General features: G+C 38.1%; 2 protein-coding genes across 4 annotated transcripts; one reads left to right on the forward strand and one right to left on the reverse strand.

Annotated features, from left to right (window-relative positions):
• Window positions 1–1,476: 1,476 nt before the first annotated feature.
• Window positions 1,477–3,626, reverse strand: LOC110831102 (uncharacterized). The gene is made up of 3 exons (XM_022066714.2): window positions 3,225–3,626; window positions 2,285–2,441; window positions 1,477–2,153 (listed from the first exon to the last, which is right to left on the reverse strand). Exons 1-3 carry the CDS (start codon window positions 3,367–3,369, stop codon window positions 1,793–1,795), a joined length of 663 nt encoding a protein of 220 aa, XP_021922406.1. The 5' UTR covers window positions 3,370–3,626; the 3' UTR covers window positions 1,477–1,792.
• A 5,885-nt stretch (window positions 3,627–9,511) lies between these two features.
• On the forward strand, window positions 9,512–19,455 carry LOC110831104 (uncharacterized). Of its 3 annotated transcripts, none has more exons than XM_087358730.1 (4): window positions 9,512–9,587; window positions 15,315–15,425; window positions 16,550–16,702; window positions 17,948–19,455. In XM_087358730.1, the coding sequence occupies exons 1-4, from the start codon at window positions 9,527–9,529 to the stop codon at window positions 18,169–18,171; spliced, it is 549 nt and encodes a 182-aa protein (XP_087214856.1). In that variant the 5' UTR covers window positions 9,512–9,526; the 3' UTR covers window positions 18,172–19,455. The 3 variants fall into 3 exon arrangements, with proteins under 3 accessions (XP_087214856.1, XP_087214857.1, XP_087214855.1); XM_087358731.1 differs by lacking the exon at window positions 9,512–9,587 and adding an exon at window positions 10,106–10,257; XM_087358729.1 differs by lacking the exon at window positions 9,512–9,587 and adding an exon at window positions 11,252–11,429.
• The last annotated feature ends 621 nt before the right edge of the window (window positions 19,456–20,076 follow it).

Below are 20,076 nucleotides of genomic sequence, written 5' to 3' on the forward strand. Positions count from 1 at the left end.
ATGAATGATCTGTGACCGTTTCCAACGTTCATTCATTCATCTGTCAATCACATCAGATGCCAGCCTTCGTGAAATGTTTCCATGTCTCAGAATCATTTCACACTTTTAAGATATCGTCATTGATATTTTTATTTTGGATAAAATGTGCCGGTATTATGTACCCCAACAAAAAAAGCACTGTGGTGACCAAAACATCAGGTTTCGTTTAAAGTAACAGTGAGTCGAAATGTGTACCCAAAAAGGCCAGAAATTCACCACAGATCCTGAAAAATTCATATTTCTAGACATTACAACTCTTTCCAACCCACGTAAACCTGTTTAGTGGTATCTGGTAAGAATTTACGGCCAACAGAGAAGACTGCTATCTTCTGGAATACTAAGTCACGTAGTCTGTTTGAAATTTACTGACGTTTCAGAGGTGCTTGCAGCCTTTATAATCAGGCCCTGATGCTGAAAAGAGCAAGCACCTCTGAAACGCGTATCAGTTTCTATCACACTACACGGATCTACTTCCCAGAAGACAGCCATCTTCAGACACGACTTCTTTATTTGATATCCTTCGTACTAAGGACGAGTGTCTGTTAGGCCCCTGGATAAATTACCAGTCTTTATCATGTCAAGTCGATGATGGGGTCGCCACCTTTCAGCTTACGGACATGCTATAAATATATCTTTCTTACTGCACACCGTGAAAGACCAATGCCATTTTCAGAGCCTTAACGGCCTGACAACATCAAGTTCGTGATTATGGTGTTGATGTACAAAGAAGGCAAAATAACCATCCAACATATATGACAGGATAAAAAGTAGTCTGTTCATAATTGAGTAAGAAATTTCTGGACACTGAATGTTGGTTTAGACTACACACAGTGGCAGGATTTTAACTAGTTATTCTGGTGTAAACTAGTCAACCGCACGCCAAGTCTTATAAGAATATACTCAACTTGTTTTAGTACATCATATGTGAATTGGACTTGATTTATAATGAACAAATTTCTTATGACGTGGTGGAAGATCTAGTTTTACATTGCTGTCTTAGGGCGGCCGCACACCAACTGCGTCAAGACAAACATCAAGACATGAGACAAAAGACGCAGTCTTGCTTCATTCGTGATTCAGACTCGAGTCCGCACACCGAAGTAGCACGTGTCTGCGTCTTATCACATCTTCTCTAGTTGATGACATGACGTCGTCCAGTGAGGAAGATATTTTAATGTACACGTGGCTTAAATTACGTAAAAGAAGGAAAAGGAAGTGGATTCATGACTTTAATGAGTCGTGTGTGCGTACGTTTTAGCGCGCGACTTGTTAAACAATCCGGTGAAATTCCAATCTTATTATCGAATGTCCCCAGAATCCTATAAGGAACTTCTTCAGAGAGTTTCGCAGGATACAAACTATAGGAAAGCTATTAGTGCTGATGAACGGCTACTTAATAACATTAATTATAAGAAAGAAATCACAAAACATGTGCGCCAAATTGTGCATATTTATTTTAAATGTTCATTAGACATGATCGAATCGTTTCACTGTGAAAGTTAAACATTATTATCAACAATAGGGGATTATTGTTGATAATAATGTTTAATTTTAATTGTCCAAAATTTTGAGTACGTTAACCTAGAAAAGGCTACAGTTTTCAATGACATGGTGGCAACTCACATCTGATAACTAGGATCAAAACGTCCATCTCATGGGGAGGGCAATGGCGTACAAGAGCCTGGACTGACTCATATTTAAATAGTGATATTGGGAAGTGATTCACATTACTCGCATTTTGAAAATCAGCGGATTAGTTGTACAACGTGTCATGTAAGTTTTGTTGAACAAATAGTTTGAATGCGCTCTTCTGGGCAGGTGTTAATTTGGCGACATCTGGTAAAAGGCTTTTGAAAAAGCAAAGGTCTGGATTGTCTGACCTTTCTCCAGGTATCCTTTTCGCTTTCGTTTTTGGGTATGAGGTGAAAACCTCATCAATATCCATTTTGGATCTCTCCCTTTTTTTGCGAATTTCGCGTGGTGGAGGTAGCGATTGCATTTCTTCATGGTCGCTCACATTCCGTACTTCTGTGGTGGTGGGAGATACAGGGTCTTCTTCTATTGTTGGGGAAAGCTTCTCTGTTGTTGGAGGAATCTCCATAGATCCCAGCTGCCTAGAATTAAATCGTCCACTTTGAAAATTCATTAATAACGGTTGTGTAAGAAAGTATAATGAAAGAAAGTAAAGAAATAACTCAATTATAAAATCCCCCACCCGCCTAAAGTAAGAAACATGTTGCCCTACCTTCGTGACTTCGTAAATGGAGTCAGAAAGGCCAAGTATTCTGCAAGGTAGTAAGGCTTCTTGGGTCTGGCGGCAGAACCACTGACAGGAGGAGTCTGTCTCAAATATCTCGCCCAGCAGTTTCTGCAGTTCCTCCATTTTTCTTTGCAAGAGTTAACTGTAATAGAAATACATGTTCCTTTTTTTTCAGGTACTTAGCTACTCTAAACAGCTTTCAATTTAAGAGAGGTGAAACAACGATAGGTAAAATTGTGGAAGATGTATGTTCTGCAATATGGACTGTGTTGCAGCCTGAATTTATGCCAGTTCCATCAGAAGAGTCGTGGAAAACTATTTCTGGTAGATATTTGGAACTTTGGAATATACCGAACTGCATTGGCTCCATAGACGGGAAACATATCCGTATTCAGTGCCCCAATAAAAGTGGTTCCGCCTTCTATAATTTTAAGGCTTACTTGTCCATTGTCCTACTAGCTGTAGCTGATGCGGACGGACTATTTATTACTGTAGATGTTGGTGATTATGGTCGAAATAGTGATGGCGGCGTCCTGCGAAACTCAGCTTTCGGTAGGAATCTTCAGCAAGGAACGCTGAATATACCCGACCCTAAGAAACTTCCTGCAGATGAAGATGACTGTACTCCATTTCCATATTTTTTCGTGGGTGATGAAGCTTTTCCATTGCAGAGACACATTATGAGGCCCTATCCTCGCAGAGAACTCACAAATGAAAGAAGGATTTTCAACTATAGAATTAGCCCGAAAGAGTGTAGAGTGTGCTTTCGGTATGCTTGCCTCAAAATTCAGAATTCTTGGAACATAAATCTTTCCGTTTTATGTGTGAGTGAGAGCAGACTTGTACGAAACGAGCTTAAGCTCAATGTGTATAATAGTTAATTCAGTCATTAGCTCATTAAAATAAAATTAATCAGTGCACTTACCATCTACGTTTACTTCTTTTGAAACTGCATGCCAAGCTTTATCAATCTCCTCCTTGTTTGAGTGGCCCGGGGATAAATAATCGTATATTACCGGGAATTTCTCAACCGTCTGCACTATTTTAATATTTGTTTGTTCTTCACTCATGTCGATAACTTACACTGGTGCTGTTCCTTGAGTACTGATGTCTCAGTCTTGACGAACAGAAAAGGAACATGCCTTATCTTGCTGCACGTGTCGGCAGCATGAAGCTGACGTCAGCATCATGACTCAGACCGGTGTGCGGCGGTTTTCATAATCTCATTCGTTTCAACTGTACTCCTTTCTTTACGTCATGTCGCAGACATCGTGTCTTGACTGTTACATGTCTTGACGCATGCCGGTGTGCGGCCTACCTTAGTTTCCGTTGTGTCTGCAGCAAAGATGTGCTCCTAGTGTTTCATTCAAACAGAAGTAACAAAAAAAGTGATTCCCTAGAATGTTACAGATACATTTTCAATTCTTTTACTATCTCAGTTTTTATGAGGCTATTCCAAGTGAAATGATATCAGATAGAGAACAACGATATTTATTATCTAACATTTGGAGATATTATTAAACTTGCCGAATTGTTTATCCAATAAAAGAATAAAACTGAACGTTAGATGCTTCGTTTATCCAATGCTTTCCATGAAGAACACAGTGAACACAAAATTATTTCAAGAAGTTTGAGAGATTTAATTTGTCATCTTGGTTGAAGCCGGCCGCAGTAGCCACGCGATCTGAGGCATGGTCCTCGTGCGCCTGGACACTGCGACCGTGGGTTCGAGTCCCACACAAGGCATGGATGTTTGTCCGCGTCTTTCTGTGTTTGTGTAGGTAGAGGCCTTGCGTCGGGCTGATCACTCATCCAAGGAGTCTTACCATTGTCGAAATAGATCTAAAATGAATAAATAAAAACCTCGACACCTACGGGTAAAAGATAATGAGGGAAGGAAAGAGAGAATGTTGGTTGAAAACTCTTTTAATACGCTTCTTGTGATAACAGATGCAATTAGGATTGTTAAAATGTAGCTTGAATATGACAGTCATGTTTCTCGGTTTCCTTTTCACACCAATAGACTGAAAACTACCGTTGTTAGAATTCTGGGTAGTAACGCCGTGTGGACTTGTGTTTAGATACCAACGTTTCGGAGGAACATATTTCCTGCCACGAACTCATCGCTCGGTATCTACCTACAAGTCCTCACGACGCTACAACCCACAAATCCAACATAGACAATTTGATATCCATGAGAACCTCAAATTTTATAAACCAACAGTTATTTATACATGAAGATTACTGTCTTCTGGGATGTTACGCCGTGAACTGTGGTAGAAATTGACCGACGTTTCATAGGTGCCTCAATTGTCAAATCGATGAGTGAACGGAGCGCGAAATATTTAGTTTGATGCAATGGCATATTGGTCTGGCGATGGAAGCGTTATACACCTCAAACTCTAGTCCATTTCTGCTGGACTACAAGGCGCATCATTGCAGAAGACGGTCGTCATCACAATCGCCGCTGTCAGTTCGTGCAGCCTTCTCTCTGTGCCTTATCTTCTTCCTGGAATACTGTCTCATGTGTACGCCCACGTAACTTCATACGATAGCTCGGTGATTTTTGCCAAGGACCGGAACGAAGCCGCGATTGGCGAGTGCTGATACAAACGTAACAAAACCCGACAATGATCCAAAGCGAAGACGAGATGTGTCTGTGATACATAAGAATGTCCCGAGTGCATTAATTTTTTTGGCTGGTAGTGGCGTCTCTTACACACAAAAAGAGTTGTTGTTTTTTGCGAGACAAGATTGAAACGAATCTCTGGCATTCAGACACAGTTTAATTAATTTAGTTTCAGTAGTATACCAAATTAATTGAGAATATTGTCTAATAAATGTCATCTTGCTGAATCATCGGCCTTCTGGAAGTCTGTAAATAAGAACATAAGATGACGAAGTGTGGATTTTTAAGTATTATCTACCAGTCGGGACAAGTATTTCACCTGAAGACCTAAATGAACTCCCATCTTTATCAAGTTAAATACATCATATCTGTAAATTTCATTAAAAAGTAATAATGAAATTTTTATTGTACCAGACATGTATTTTTCGAAACTTGTATAATTTTTAAATATCTCATTTGAGCTGTTTAAGTATCAATGTTTGCTGTAGGCATGCTTCTGTATGCTAAATCCGAGATACAGACTTTGATACTGTGAAAACAGATGAAATTGAAGCGCTTCTGATGCCTGTTAACACATCTCGCTGGGTCAGAGATGAAAGGTCGTGCATTGATATCGGAAGTTATCTTCGACTGTCGACTTTGGTCTTCTCGGTCACAACGCAGTGTGGGATTGTAGGTAGATACTGTTGTTTAACTTTCAGCCCTGAAGATGGCGGCAGTATTTTCCTCCGAGTCTTTGGTATCCATTTACAAGTCTACACGGCGTTACAATCCAAAAGAAAAACATTACAAGGTCGTATAGGATGTCAGAATTTTTACTGCAAGTGAAGTTTGCACATTTCGTAATGCGGAGACAGAAGAAAGGAGAGAGAGAATGCAGAAAGAAGCTTTCTCTCGGTTACTTCCAGACATCTGATAGGAGAAGGAAGAATTTCGACGTCAAAGAGGTTGCCGCACACACTCGGGAGCGTTACGTCAACATCGCAGAAAACTAGAATAGAAATGAAGTTTCAGTTTCAAGAGAACGTCCGTTGTAAAAGTTGTCTTTGTACGTAACTACGTTTCGTCTGAGACGAGAAAATATAGTTTTATATTTCAATATAAGGAAAGAACAATAAATCAGATATTTTATGACTGGAGATTTTTATGACGGGGAGTCTGTAAGTTTGTCTGTAAGTTTGTCTACGATGTTTTGTTTTTGTTTAGAGTACTCAAGCACTTTGAAAGCCTGGAGCGTTTTAATTTTGGTAGATAGAGCGGCGATTTAATATTGGATTTCCACTTACTTGCACCAAGTATAAGTCAGTGGCGACTGCTGCATTTCGGTCCTTTATTATTACAATAAATTATTTACTTGTACGTATATTGTGAACACCAAATTGCTGAATTGAATGTACATTCAGACAAGCCTTTTCAGAATAAATTATTTGTATTGTTTTTCAAGATTACACCTCCCACTACAGAATTATGACCGTTTCTGTGCAATCTCGAAGATATTGTTTCGCAGAGAAGTGAGAGCCAACTATCTTGACAGCTTTTAGTTTTATTTCTGTTTATGGATAAGTAGAGGACGATGAACATAAAATCTGATTCATATGTCGGTATCTATGTCCAATGTAGAAAATTCAATTTATTTTCTTGGAACAAACAAATAAATCGTATTACTTCTTTTGTCTCGTTCCAGAAGACAGTAATTTGTCGCAGATAGTTTTAAATATCTTGTGAGAAATATTATAAATTACTTTATTTGTTTCTCGGCCCTCAAAAGCAAGTCCTTGTACTTCCACAATTTGGCAAGCGTAATTACGACAACATTAGTTAAAATCAGAGAGTACATGAAGAATTCTTCGTGACTTAGTTCAACCGAAGACACGTAACTTCCCTTATAATACATGAATGAACTCCTGACCCTTTATTAGATTGGAACTGGTTTCGTCGTTTTTGGAAATTTAGCTATAAAATCTAATGTATCTGAGGCTTAACGATATCAGTCTAGTGAGATCGGTTTCAGTATCCTACTGTATCGCAAAGTCGTTTACACGAATAACATTTTGATCGGTTTAACAACAAAGTGGTTCGAAACTTAATCCAGTAACTTAAGTTAGCTGCTGTTACAATAGTAAATTTAATTGTAAAGTGGTTAAAGGCTCAGGAAAACGTCTTTATGGACATGGCATATTATCAGCCTGAAACATATGCAACAATGTGTACACGCATTAAATGCTTTTGTTGTGTACATTTCAGAAAACTCGTATAAATGCTCAGTTATTCTTTATTTACTTCGTATAATCGCGTGTGTGTAACTGCATTTACGTTACGGTAGAAACTAAATATACTTGTGTCTATGAACCCACAGGAACTTAAAATCACGTAGACGTCAGTTTTAAGCTCCAGGCGCTTTTCATCTGGAGAAAGTATCCCACTTACGAAAATACGAAGAAGACCTTTGTAATTTTTTTTTTTACCACATATCATTTGGTTGATTAAGTCACGGAGGATAAGTAAGCTGGGAAAGTAGCATGCATAGGGTAGACAAGAAATGCATAAAAATTCATTCGCGACATTATAACAGAAGACGACTTGGGAGACATAATCAGATGGTAGGATGATGTTAAAATTGGTTGTAAATAAATAAGGTATGAATGTTTGTACAGGATTAAACTGGCTCAAGATAGGGACCATTGTCGCTGACACTTGTGCTACCTTTAGGTTTTATAAATATTAGGGAACTTGATCAGAAGTTTAGCTGCTATCAACTTCTCGGGGAGGACGTTTTCCATGGAGGTGGTCGTTCAAAGTTAGTTTCCCATTGCGCAATACGTCACGAAGGAGTGAGGCAGAGCTCCAGGAATTAATATGTAACTAGATGGACAGTGAAGAGTTACTTTAATGTTTTTGCCGATTGACCCCCCCCCCCTTTTTAAGTTGATCCTGCTGCTCATTGGACAGGAGGCTGGATTGACACTGCAGGAGATAAGGGCTAATGGCAAAACAAAATTGTCCTGCCCTTTCCAGGAATCGAGCCACGTCTTTCAGGTCCTATCTCGGCCAAAATTTAGTTATCAGCAACGCTGTATAGGAAGTAGAGTCGAAGAAGCAGCTGAAACAACGTCGGAAAATGTTAAGGCGAGATGAATTTTAAAATGTCATCCGGTATTTGCCTAGGACTGACGAAAACGAAGAGAAACCACAGTCAGAATTCGAACCCAACGAATTCAAGTCAGGATCATTGCCGCCAAGCTTAATTACGTTTTGGGTGCAGGGGTGGAATGATTTTGGTACATCCTGTGTAGTTGTCTGGATTTTGAATACCCCGTGATATTTATTTACAGGTGCCTCTTGTCTAAATCCACCGCCTTCAAGTTCAAGCTTCTCTTTTCATTGATATGTTTACACCAAAAGTATGGATTTGATATCTACATTTCCAGAACTACCCACGCCACCTTCGATAAAGCTAACAAACACCGAAAAAATCCCAAGAAAAGTTCACGACGCAGATAAATTCTGCGGTATTTGCTCTGAAGCTGGAGAAAAAAGCAAAAGGTCCTTTTTGTAGCATAGAATTGCGTCATTCGTGGAGACTACAAGACGCGGATGTGAAACTCCACAAATTATTTGATGTCGATACTGAAGATTCTAAGAAGTAGCGCGTTTGAATGTTGACGGGATTATTCTGTTATTTGATCCTTGAGTCTTCACACCATTATCATAATAGCTACTGCTTACAACGAGCATAGAGCAGTTAACGCAGACCATAACCGACACGAAGGACTGACGCAATAGGGGGGGGGGGGGCGATTTATGTCATCAACTTCTGCTGCTGACTGCGTTAGCTTACTGCTTAGAGGTGCGAGTGTGGAAGAATAATACGTCATTTAGAGCAACGGCCAAATGTATTCTAGTTTTGATATTCAAAAAATATATGTATCGTTTATGTATATCGCCTTTTTCTTGTTGATGTATAAACATTCCGCTGTAAATCGACGTGTATGAGCCGCGTCGCAGGATACATTCAGTAGGTATCGTTATTAGTTTTTATCTAAATCATTTTTTGTGCAAATTTGGTATAATGCACGAAGTTTTAATGAAACTCATTTTTTTTCTCGCACGTTTATATTTAGATTCCCTTAAAAATGTGTTTGGCCCCTTAGGGCCTATAACCGATCACCTTATTCGGTTTTGATCAGCTAGCTCAGGGGACTTCAGGGTCGCTTACGGGGATCACACACACACACACACACATATGAACCAACAACTGCGTCGAACTATATCCATCTTTATTACGTCTCCTTCCTTGAAGAGACTCCACACTAATGATCCTGAGAAACTCAACCACATTTGCTCACACAGCCCTCATTAATAGAACAACTACAGTACACAATCGTAAACATATGCTAGATATCACGAACAATAGAAGCAGAGTAAGTGCACGGACATCAAAGCAAGGTCCCGCTGGTTACAGGCCACTCATCAGTAAACAAAAAGAAAGTTTCTAATTCTGAGTAAAAGCAGACCACGGTGGCTGATGCCCGAAAGAAGAAAAAATGTTTTAAAGTAGCTAGTCTATATTATATTTAAAGCATTAATAACTTCAAACGATGAAATGTTGCAGGTTAAAGTTGATACTTTATCATCCATCGCGATGTCCCTCTTCAGAAGGTAATAGTCTCCAAGTTGGTTAAGTGAATCCTTATCTGTTATTGAAACGATGTTTCTTTACCATGTTTACAAGACGTCTCCATGTGATTATATCATGTTTATTTAAGATTTTTTAATATTATCCTCCCATCTACGCCTAGATCTCGCAAGTCGAGACAGTACCTACAACATTTATCTGAAGAAAAAATAACGAAAGACAAATACTTTCTTGGCGTTTCTTGGGTTAATATAAAATTCATGATTCAAAAAATTCTTTGTCGATTGGGGGGGGGGGGGAGATTGAAACCTGATTTTATCGGAATTAACTTGGAAAGCACATGCTCTGGTTATAACATAGAAGTTCTCTGCTGTGACACAATTTTTATTTCCAGCATTGACATTTAGAACAGCTGCTACGACCAGTAACAGATCCTGTGCAAACCGGACGGGAAAAAATTCAAACTAAACCCAGAATTACATAGTTGTGATTTAGATAAGCTCATGTGAATTGCTGGAAGGGGTATTAACTGACTGTCTTAAATTGAGACGTTTCTTTACAATCACTTTCAGTCTCTGCTTGGTCCACATGGATAAGTGACTTCCAGTTGAATTTAGGTAGCATTGAAAGTCTCAGTGTGGTATGAAGTAAAGTGATCGGTGCTGAAGAGAATATCTTCGTATGACTGAGAAGGTTTATTATCTTTTTCTTGTGTGTATCTGTTCGTGTTATAGCTGATACCCGGAGTATGACAAAATAAGCAAGTGAAGATGAGCAGGGCAAATCGATAATGAATTTAAGTACTAGAAGTTACAAATTGGAGCAATTATACCTTGCCTGTTATTGCGAAATTTCGTTTGTATTTGTTTCTCAAAGTGACGGTCTACACTAAGGTTTCCGTGATAAACACAACGTTGTTTTGTTTCTGCTCTCAAGATGTGGCACTGTGTTTCGATTTATTTAGAAGATTTTAACTATAACCTATCAAATACTTAGGTTATGTGCTAATGTATCTACGATTTCATTTTATGAAATGTTTTGGAAAAGAAATTAACACATTTATGTTTCATTAGACATTACAAATACTAAAATTAATTATTTAACTAACGTTGATTTAAATGTACACAGTGTAAACAAAATGTTGCTTTTCTATTCTTAACAAAAAAAATTATTATTATTTAAAGACGCTGCTTCAACTGCAAAATTTATATAGTGTCGAATAATATGGGATGATGAATAGTGCGTTGCTGGTCTCCAGAATTTTCCTGCATCTCGGAAACTAAGGACATTAGTAGAACGGTACCAAGATCAAATGTCTTTGTATCGGCAATTAGATTACGTGAACAAAGGCCTCAACATCGAAGAAGTGACCTGGCTTCTAACCTCGATGAAAGTAGTTTCTTAGTTTAGCAGCTATGCTGGGAACCGGTCAAAAAGTCTCACGAAATTGTCAATCATCAATTGTCAACAGCCCTCTTTCGGACACTAGCATTAGGTTAGGCTAGTTTGCTAGTTTCCAGACTAATCAGGACTAATACAGTTAAAATAACTTAAAATAATCCAAACGAAACCAATCTAACTCATCCAAAATTAATGTATCTTAACATAACATAAACAAAATAAACCACATCTAATGTAGCGTAACGTAACGTAACATAACAAAACCTAGCCTGACAGAACCTAACCCAACATAAACTCTGCTAACAGAAGATAAACCAACAGAAACAAAACGAGCCAAACACAACCAAACCTAATATAACTCAACATAAAGGAACGTAAATAAACGAAACGTAAAGCAATGCAGTCAATAGAGCAGAACAACAACACAATACAAACGCAACCAAATCCAGCTCAACAAAGCAAAGGTGACCTAGCTTAAGTTAACGTAGAATCGCCTAACATATCCTTAATTTACCTTACTTAAAACAACCTAAAATTACACATAATTAAATAACGTTAATGCATTAGTTATATGTGTATTTTAATATGAAAATAGCTACTTCTTGTTAATTGCAGTCACTTGATTTGGCATTGTTTATATTTGAAGAAGCCAGAGAAATAAGTTAAAAATTAGTGATATTTATTGTCTCAAAGTCCTGTTTGCGTTGTGGCCCTGCCGACTGTTCAAATCAACTTGAACATTGTCGTCTGTACAGAGTGTTCTGAGTGCTCGTAAGGAGAAGCCTAAACTTCATTTAAATGTGACTGATTCCTGCTATTTAAGCTTGTCGCTTGCTCAGGGAAAGGAAAATTGTATCCTAGTCAAAGGTAAATGTTGATATTTATGTGATACGTAGTCTTCAACACTTACGGAAGCTGCTAATTGTGTAGTCTCTGTGTCAGTAACATCAATCAACATTTATTATAATACGTACCTCTTACGGATCTAAGTTGTGTTTCATTGTGTTTAGTGTTTCAAATAAAAAAAGTAGTTAAAATTCTGTAAATTATTTCTTCTGATTTGTATTTGGGAGGTACTGGGTTCGATTTTCGATGGAGACCAGCTATTCTGACTGAGTTTTTATATCGATTTTGTGTTCTAGCAGCCTTTAAATAGACCCTCGACGAAGTTAGTGAAGCCTCCAAGGTAAAAGACTGTTATTGAAACAGCGCTCGCGTATGTATGCATGTATGTGTGTGTGTGTGAATTCGATTGCGACGTTTATGCACAAGTTCCATTAAGGTGGTGTTCGATATCGCAGGAAGACGGCTGAGTAACTGGGTTACTCTACTTCTCGTCTATTCAGTTGAAGTAACTTCCAAAGTTCTCCGAGGGGCAAAGGGGATAGTAATGGGTAGATGTGAATTAATGGGGCGGAGGGAGTGTCATTAGTGGTGGAATTAAGAGACAATTACCTTGGGTGGTAATCGATGTCATAACATTTAAGGACTGTCGTTATAATCCACTCGTTTTTATGTTGCGTGCTTCTCTGACAGCTGTCAACGTTCTTGAAAGTGAACGCGTTGTAACTGCCAAGTGCCTGTGTGTAATATCCGAAGGTCGCTGGATCTCATGATTACAATTATTGATTCTGTTTCTATTTTCCAAGTGGATCGCTGCAGCAGTAGAGTTTATACGCTTGTCTCTTAACAAGGACACTAAGATAGTTTTTGAAATAGGTTACAGCTGAACCCTTTAAAATATTCACAATTTATAATAATTATCCCATTTAATTCGAGACTATATAGCCGTTGCATTTGAAACAGCGTCGTTAAATACTATAAGATTCAACAGTCTTAATGATGTCCGATTATTTCCTTGAAAATCCATGGAAAGCTCATTTGTTTTTATGTCGTGGATGGACTTTACACGTAGCTAGGATGGAGGAATTGTAGTGAGAAAACTCTTGGAAAGTGGCTTGTTGGAAAACCGAACAGAAGATGGAATTATAATATCTGATAGCATAATAGAAATGGCCAGCCCTGAAGATGAAGACCGTGTGTTTCTCTGAAACGTTGGTATCTGCTATGAAGTTACACGACGTAATAATCCAGAATAACGTCGCTATAAGAACCTGAAATCTCACATAAACTTGTGATGTTTCTTTCCCACATGCATTGTTCGCCAAAATAATACTTTCGTAAATTTGTTGGTTCACCTGCACGCGCGAATGTTTTCAGCCAAGTGACTTCCTTCCTATTTGTATGCGTCACCCACACCCTGCAGCGTGGATTATAAATCAGGATATTCTTAGCGTGACGCAAATCCTGTAACTTCGTTACAGATTGATACGAGAGATCACATCGGTAGCCGCATTGCCTCGTGCCTCGTGTGGCCGCCTGCCTTAATCAGAGTGCCGCATTCTGACAAGTGTTGACAACGGGTGCTCATCAAATTGGGAACAATTTACTATTTGAAGTCTTCACGACCACGAACACGGGTTGTAACACTGTTGCGTTACAAGACATTTACGATGTTTCGGAGGAAAATACCGCATTCATATTCAGGGTAGAAGTAACACGAGTCGGTGTTTATTGGTATTAGAGGGTAATATTAAAATTGATATTAAAGAAATTTAATGAGGATGCCGATTGGATAAATCCAGCTTGGGATATAGTACAAATACTGTTTTAACGAACACGGTAAATTTTTAACTAGATGAGCAACTGTAATATTTCTAAGAGCTCTTACACCATGGAGTTGTAGTTTTGAAAGGGTAGAGCTTCAAGCCGTTCATAGAACCATGAATTTTTATACTTATTCTGTTTAAAATCTAAAACTCTTTAATACTCTTTATGGCCAACTTAGAAAGCTTTTAATTTTCCTGTTGAGATCATTAATCCTTGTTAACAGCTTAAATTAGATTTCTGGTCAGTGGCTGCTGCTGGGTCATCTCGTCAAATAGCAACCTGTACTACAGCATGTGACAAAACGTTGTATCTTAAGGATACTGTTTGCCTAAAATTGTTCATTTAACATTTATCAGCACGCTCCATTTTCGGTTTTATCAAACAATAACGGACACATCACATGAAGACCTACACGCGGTTCTGTGCCCCGGAGTGATTTGGTGGGGAGTCCCTAGGCTACTTCAGTTACCATGGCAACCAAAATAACCATATTATTATGAAGAAAAACGACACATTTGATTACTTCGGTGTTTCTTATACTGAATAAAGCGATGAGTGTTTCTACTTCGTGAGATTTCAGGTTCTAAACTTTGGCGAGAATGAAGATTTAATTTCCAGAAAGCCGAAAAATATTTACTGAAAGTGTGGAGGGATGGTAGAAGGGTTTATTAACCGATAATGTCGCACATCGTGGGATTATAGAGATGAAGAATCAGTGTCAGAACGAAATATCTTATTTGTAACGTAAAAATCGTTAAACAGTTATTCGGTGACAGCGAACTTCTTCGTACGACGTGTCCAAAATTTAGTGACGCAGGTAACAGTTCGCTGGTGGGTGGGTTATCAGCCCTGCATCGTTTACAGGAGCAGGATATTGGATGTCCGTTGCTCATTTCGCAGCTTCCGCAGTTCTTGCAAGTAATTTTCAGAATGGAAATGTGGGGCGGACAGGGCACATCCGCCCATAAAGTAATCTTCTTCAAGGATTCTCCCGGACAACGGGTAAAGTCAGGCAGGTTCAACATTTCTATTGTACCTAGAAGCATGGGTCACGTCAGACTGCATTGTGCATGCTTTAGTTTAGGGTTCACCTGCGGCACTCCCTAATTTATGAAAGACACTGACGGAACACCACAAAATTTCGCCTCACGAAATAAGAATACAAAACTACACATGAATTCTTAAGTGAAAACAAAACGTAACACATGTTAATTAAAACTATCGATGACGAACCAACGCGTTTGTTTGATTACGAAAGGCAGACATAATGTCTCACACCCTTAGTGTATTTTAGTAAAGAAGGTATACTTTTATTACAGAACTACATATTTTGGGAATAAATGTTGCACTATGAAGATGTGGAAATTGGTTCCTTTCTGAAGGAGAAGAATATAAATTGAGGACGTCTGAGTAACTGTAAGCTTGTAAGATTTGAGGTTTTCTGTCTTCTGGGTTGTTGCGCTGTGTAGTCTGGTCGATGTTTACCAACGTTTCAGAGGTCATACTGCCTCCGTCATCAGGGTATGAAGATTTCTATCTTCTGGGTTGTTGCGCTGTGTAGTCTGGTAGATGTTAACCAACGTTTCAGAGGTCATACTGCCTCCATCATCAGGATTATTCAGCGTTACACACTTTCAGTTTTATTTACGTATTTGGAGGTTAGTGATTGTTGCTTTCAGATTTCAGGAAGAGAATTAACGTTGCTCCAGCAACCATGGCAAACCTTAGTACGCGTGTTGTGATGAAAATCTCTATCATGGCTGCCGTTCTGTTTCTCGCAGTTCAAACAGGTGATGTATCATTATGATTGAATTACCAAGAAAAACTAGAATATTATGTACTATTCAGGACGACGTTATTTTAGGGTTTGTTGTGGAATTTACTTCATGTAATTTCACGGGTTTTACATTTTTGGATATTAAGTTTACTTCTCGATTATTAACCTAACTACGTCATCTATCAGCTTTATCCCTTTATTTATTTTGTTCAAAATTAGAATACAGAATATGTAAGTCTTTGTGAAAATTGCGACTTTGGTCAAAGATGAATGGAGTCTAATGTGTTTATAAAAAATGTGCTCTTGGCGAGTCTTGACCGGCTCAACAGCTGATACCTATCATCCAACCATTGTCAAAATGGCGCCAGAAGGAAGTGTGGACGCGGTGCAGTAACGGAACATCGCGTGACGCCGTTCCGCCAGCTAAGCGCCCTCAATTTGTTGCAAAGCCTTTGCAAATGATTGATGATGTTACGGATGACTGAGTACGTGTAGACAGGAAATTCCGCGTTTGATTTTTCATGGGGGGGGGGAGTCGAAAAAATCACGGAAAAAGAATACATTTTAAGTGATTGAGGTCAGATGGGGATAAAAATGCTTCATCACAGATACAAAGCTACTAAGTTGTTTCGCGAGTTATAAAATAATAACTTTACACGAATATTGCATATAAAGTAATTAATGTTCAGTTATAAGCACGTAAGTTTAATTAGTCAACTGTTTATAGATTGGTACGCCTTGTTTCTATCACCAGTGCAGGGTACTGATAATTTTTCACTTTGGTACAATGCACGAAAGACTCTGGGGCTGTCCTAAGACATGAAGTCTAATCGGTAAAAGTAGCTTTTTGCATAGATTTAAGGAGGCTGCAGTATATGAATTTCGAGATTAATAATGCATGGAGCTTGGGAGGAGTGTATAATTTATAAATTCTGTCTCATTCTAGGCAGAGAGTTGTAGTCATTAAAATGTCGATTTTGGGCTTCTGGGTTGTGACGTAACTTCTCACTGAACGCCACGTAGTTGGCACAGCATCGGAACAACACAAAGGCACAAAAGCCTGAAATACCCTGACTTGAGATTCATGTTCGCATAAATAACATTGGAGGAGAGCTTAATGACATGAATCTATTGCAGCGAATGCCATAATGTGCTACCAGTGTAATTCCGGGAGGGATCCAGGATGTGCCGACCTTACAAACAAGAGCTCCAAAAGTTCCTATTACAGGCTGTGCGAACCGTTCGAGGGTCAGACCAAACCGTTCTTCTGCAGGACCAATGTACAGACGAGTGAGTCTCTATCTTAACAAGTGGACACCTCTCAACTTTCGTCGTCTTAAGACGGGCAACATTTCTAGCGCAGTGTTCGCAGAAGTAGCACTTCTGAAGTCAGCCTCGGCCGTAAAGACCCCATTCAGCCCCCTTCCCCCTGAGTTTCCTCACCAGAATTTTCGTGCCTTTATTTGTATCGCTTTCGTTTCTTTCAGCCACTCGTTCTTACCGTCTTAATTTAATTACATCAGTAATCATAGGAGGAAGTTATTCATAACAAAGTACGTTATTTTCATCGTTATTTACTTATTGGAGTAATGACTATGTTTTTGCACTCATATGCTATGCAGTTGTTATACGCCATATAACTGTTTTACTTCTACAGTTATGCCTTCGTAATCACGTAGAATTTTTAGGACACAAAATTTAGCTACAGGAATATTAACAAGCAACAGTCGATTCATGCAGAGAGCAGATACGCGGACTGAGGCTATGTTGTTCAATTCAGTTCATTTATTAATGAGCTTGACAAGTGCTGCACAGCCATTTACAGAAAAAACATAATTTAAATTTTAAGTAACTTCCATTATTATTAAACATATTTAATAAATATTTGGTTACACTCAGTTACATTTTCAAGAAACTGTTTTTGCTCGTTTTATGTGTCGGTTTGTTTGTTTGTTATATTAGGTAATTTTAATTTTAATATTTGTTTTATTGATTGTGTTAATTAATTTTGTTTTTATTTGGTTTTGCTGGATATTTAACTGGAATTTAACGCAGCACATTAAATAAATCACTTTATTATTAATGCTTAATTGCTATTTAAGTCTGAATTGTTTAAATTTTGGAACTCTTTATTCCAGACGACATATAGAAGCTTTATTTCTTACTGATATTTACAAGGTTAAAGTAAATTATCCTCCCATCATGAACACTTGGTATTCGTTTGCCTACAAGGCAAATAAGATGATTTTTGCTTTCGACATGAGGTATTCATTAAGACGTAATCCTTCAGATGGATGCGCCATTGCTGCTAACGAATTATACAGATTTTTGGACATTTTTAGCAAAAACAATGTCCCCTTCCAAGACATTTTTTCGATACGGGGAATTTTTTAGATTTATTTTATGTATTTAATTTAGTTTAATTTTTGCTTGTTTCTGTTTAATGTGTATTTATTAGTTCTTGCCTGCCATAAGCTCACTGATGCGGGCATACATTCTAATAAATTAATTGAATTGAGTTACGATGTGTTGTAGTAAAGGACCGCGAAAACTTGGTGCGTGTCGTGAGGTCCTGCGGGTGGGAGGAGCACCCCAGAAAGAAGTGCTACGAGTATGAGGACGAAGACCACCAGGAACGTGTCTGTCAGTGCTCTGAAGACGGCTGCAATTCAAAGGCGCCTCACGTGCTAAAACCGTCAGCACTGTCGTTCCTGGTGAGCCTGCTACCCCTAGCCCTGATTCACTCGTCACTTGTTTAACTCTTACGCATCCAGTGAGCCGACAAGTTTAATGTTTCGTTCCCAAATGCTGTCAAAAGAGCCATATGTAATATTACAGAGTGGTATTTTAGAAGATGGCTGTCTTCTGGGTTGTTGCGACGGGGCAGCCATCTTCAGACTCACATCCGTGAAAACCTCAAATCCTTCACTGGTATTTTTATTTTCTGTGACCTATTTTGTGTATTGTTTATTTTAAGAAAGAAGTGGAAAACAACTGGCATTTCGACATTTGATATATTGATTTCTAGCTGTCGATTTCTGTATGAGGTGACAATAAAATATTTTGAGACTTTATTCCTGTGGACATATTTCTTGGTAGTAAACAAAACGCGTAGTCCTCTCACGTGAAGGATAAAGTCACGCGTGTATTTTTTTTCAACATGTCTTGAGAGGACTTTGCGTTGACATACTGAACAGATGGTTCATTATAGTGATAAAATGTATTAAACTAACAGTTTGATACCTGTCAATATCACTGTATTAGAATAACAAGCGTTCAAATCAGATTCACGCAAAACACGTGATAAAAACGTAAAAAAAAATAGTACAGTTTATATTTTTATTATTATGCGATAAATAAGCCTGATAAACTGACATATTTTCAAAGATGATGTCACCAATGTAATACGGATAAACGTGCCCATAATGAGAAGTGCAAGAAACACATGTAACATGTATAAAAAGTCTGCAAGTACTGAATAGACATACGATGCTGCCTACAAGAGCTCACATTTCGGTTTTCAATATCGTTATCTACCTGCAAGTCCACCCCACGTTACAACCAAGAAGTTCAACATTAAAATATTAATACCTTTGATATCACTTACAGCCGCCAGAAAATTGTATAGCACACGGATATGTCAATTGACATTAAATTGATGGTAATCACTGAATTTTAAAAGTCGTGTATAATTAAGTTTTGGGCCCATTAGACGATTTATTAAACTTGATTGTGAAAAAGACTGATACACTTTGAAATTATAAACATTGTTAGTCCTGCTAACCTAAGATTAAAAAAATATGTTATACATATATATATATATATATATATAATAACAAAGGAGGATAAACTCTGCTTGGTTGTCCAGTTACCAGTTAAATTGTAAAAGCAGATTATAAAAATGCCTTGACAAGTATGAATGTCATAATGTATTTAGGAGTACCACTGGTTGCCTAGCACAAAATATTGTATACATATCATGAATGTATATGCACTGAAAATATGTTGCTTTGTATATTAAATTTTATGTTACCACTCTAAAACCTATTTTTTATTTATTCACACACGCCCATTCTAATTTATGATACAGCAAATTTGGACACAAGAACAGCGGAATTATTCTGAGTGTTAACATAGTTGTACTACGTAATGGGTTTAGTAATTTTCGTCTATCCCAAACGGCATGGCTATGATCATTTGCTCTAAAATGATTTTCAACTGGTCTTTCTTAAACCAGTTACTTCTCAGCAGACTCTTTATACCAGTGGTATTCAACCTTTTTTGTTCGCGTACCCCCAGATATAATTTCTCTTCAACTTTGTACCCCCATAGTTGTTGGTGTATAATTCAAGTTATACATAGTATATAATCTCCCAAATCGAATGTCCCTACGTCCGGTTCTCCTTTGGCTAACCCTAAATCTGGCCCTGATTATTCAGTGTTTATCATAAAATAATACATATTTTTTTAAAATTTCACGTACCCCCTAAGATGTCTTCGCGTACCCCCGGGGGTACGCGTACCCCAGGTTGAATACCACTGCTTTATACCATCTGCAATAGACATAAAGTTGTGAAATAAACCAATAAATAAATAAATATGAACTCTTAGTAAGCACTATAAATGTTTCCCTGAGCTCTGATAATGGAGGCAGTAAACACCTC

This window comes from Zootermopsis nevadensis, unplaced genomic scaffold, assembly GCF_977971745.1.
Source record: "Zootermopsis nevadensis isolate Lab colony 2312 unplaced genomic scaffold, Znev_1.0 Znev_ptg000030l, whole genome shotgun sequence".
In the NCBI taxonomy this organism is placed as follows: domain Eukaryota; kingdom Metazoa; phylum Arthropoda; class Insecta; order Blattodea; family Termopsidae; genus Zootermopsis; species Zootermopsis nevadensis.

Coding starts and splice junctions, on each gene's coding strand:
- LOC110831102 (XM_022066714.2), bottom strand. CDS start 3,369: ATGAGTGAAGAACAAACAAATATTAAAATAGTGCAGACGGTTGAGAAA. Junction 2,442..3,224: donor AAAAGAAGTAAACGTAGATG/GTAAGTGCACTG, acceptor TTTCTATTACAG/TTAACTCTTGCAAAGAAAAA. Junction 2,154..2,284: donor CCATTTACGAAGTCACGAAG/GTAGGGCAACAT, acceptor ATTTAATTCTAG/GCAGCTGGGATCTATGGAGA.
- LOC110831104 (XM_087358729.1), top strand. CDS start 11,363: ATGCAGTCAATAGAGCAGAACAACAACACAATACAAACGCAACCAAAT. Junction 15,426..16,549: donor GTTTCTCGCAGTTCAAACAG/GTGATGTATCAT, acceptor AATCTATTGCAG/CGAATGCCATAATGTGCTAC. Junction 16,703..17,947: donor CAGGACCAATGTACAGACGA/GTGAGTCTCTAT, acceptor GATGTGTTGTAG/TAAAGGACCGCGAAAACTTG.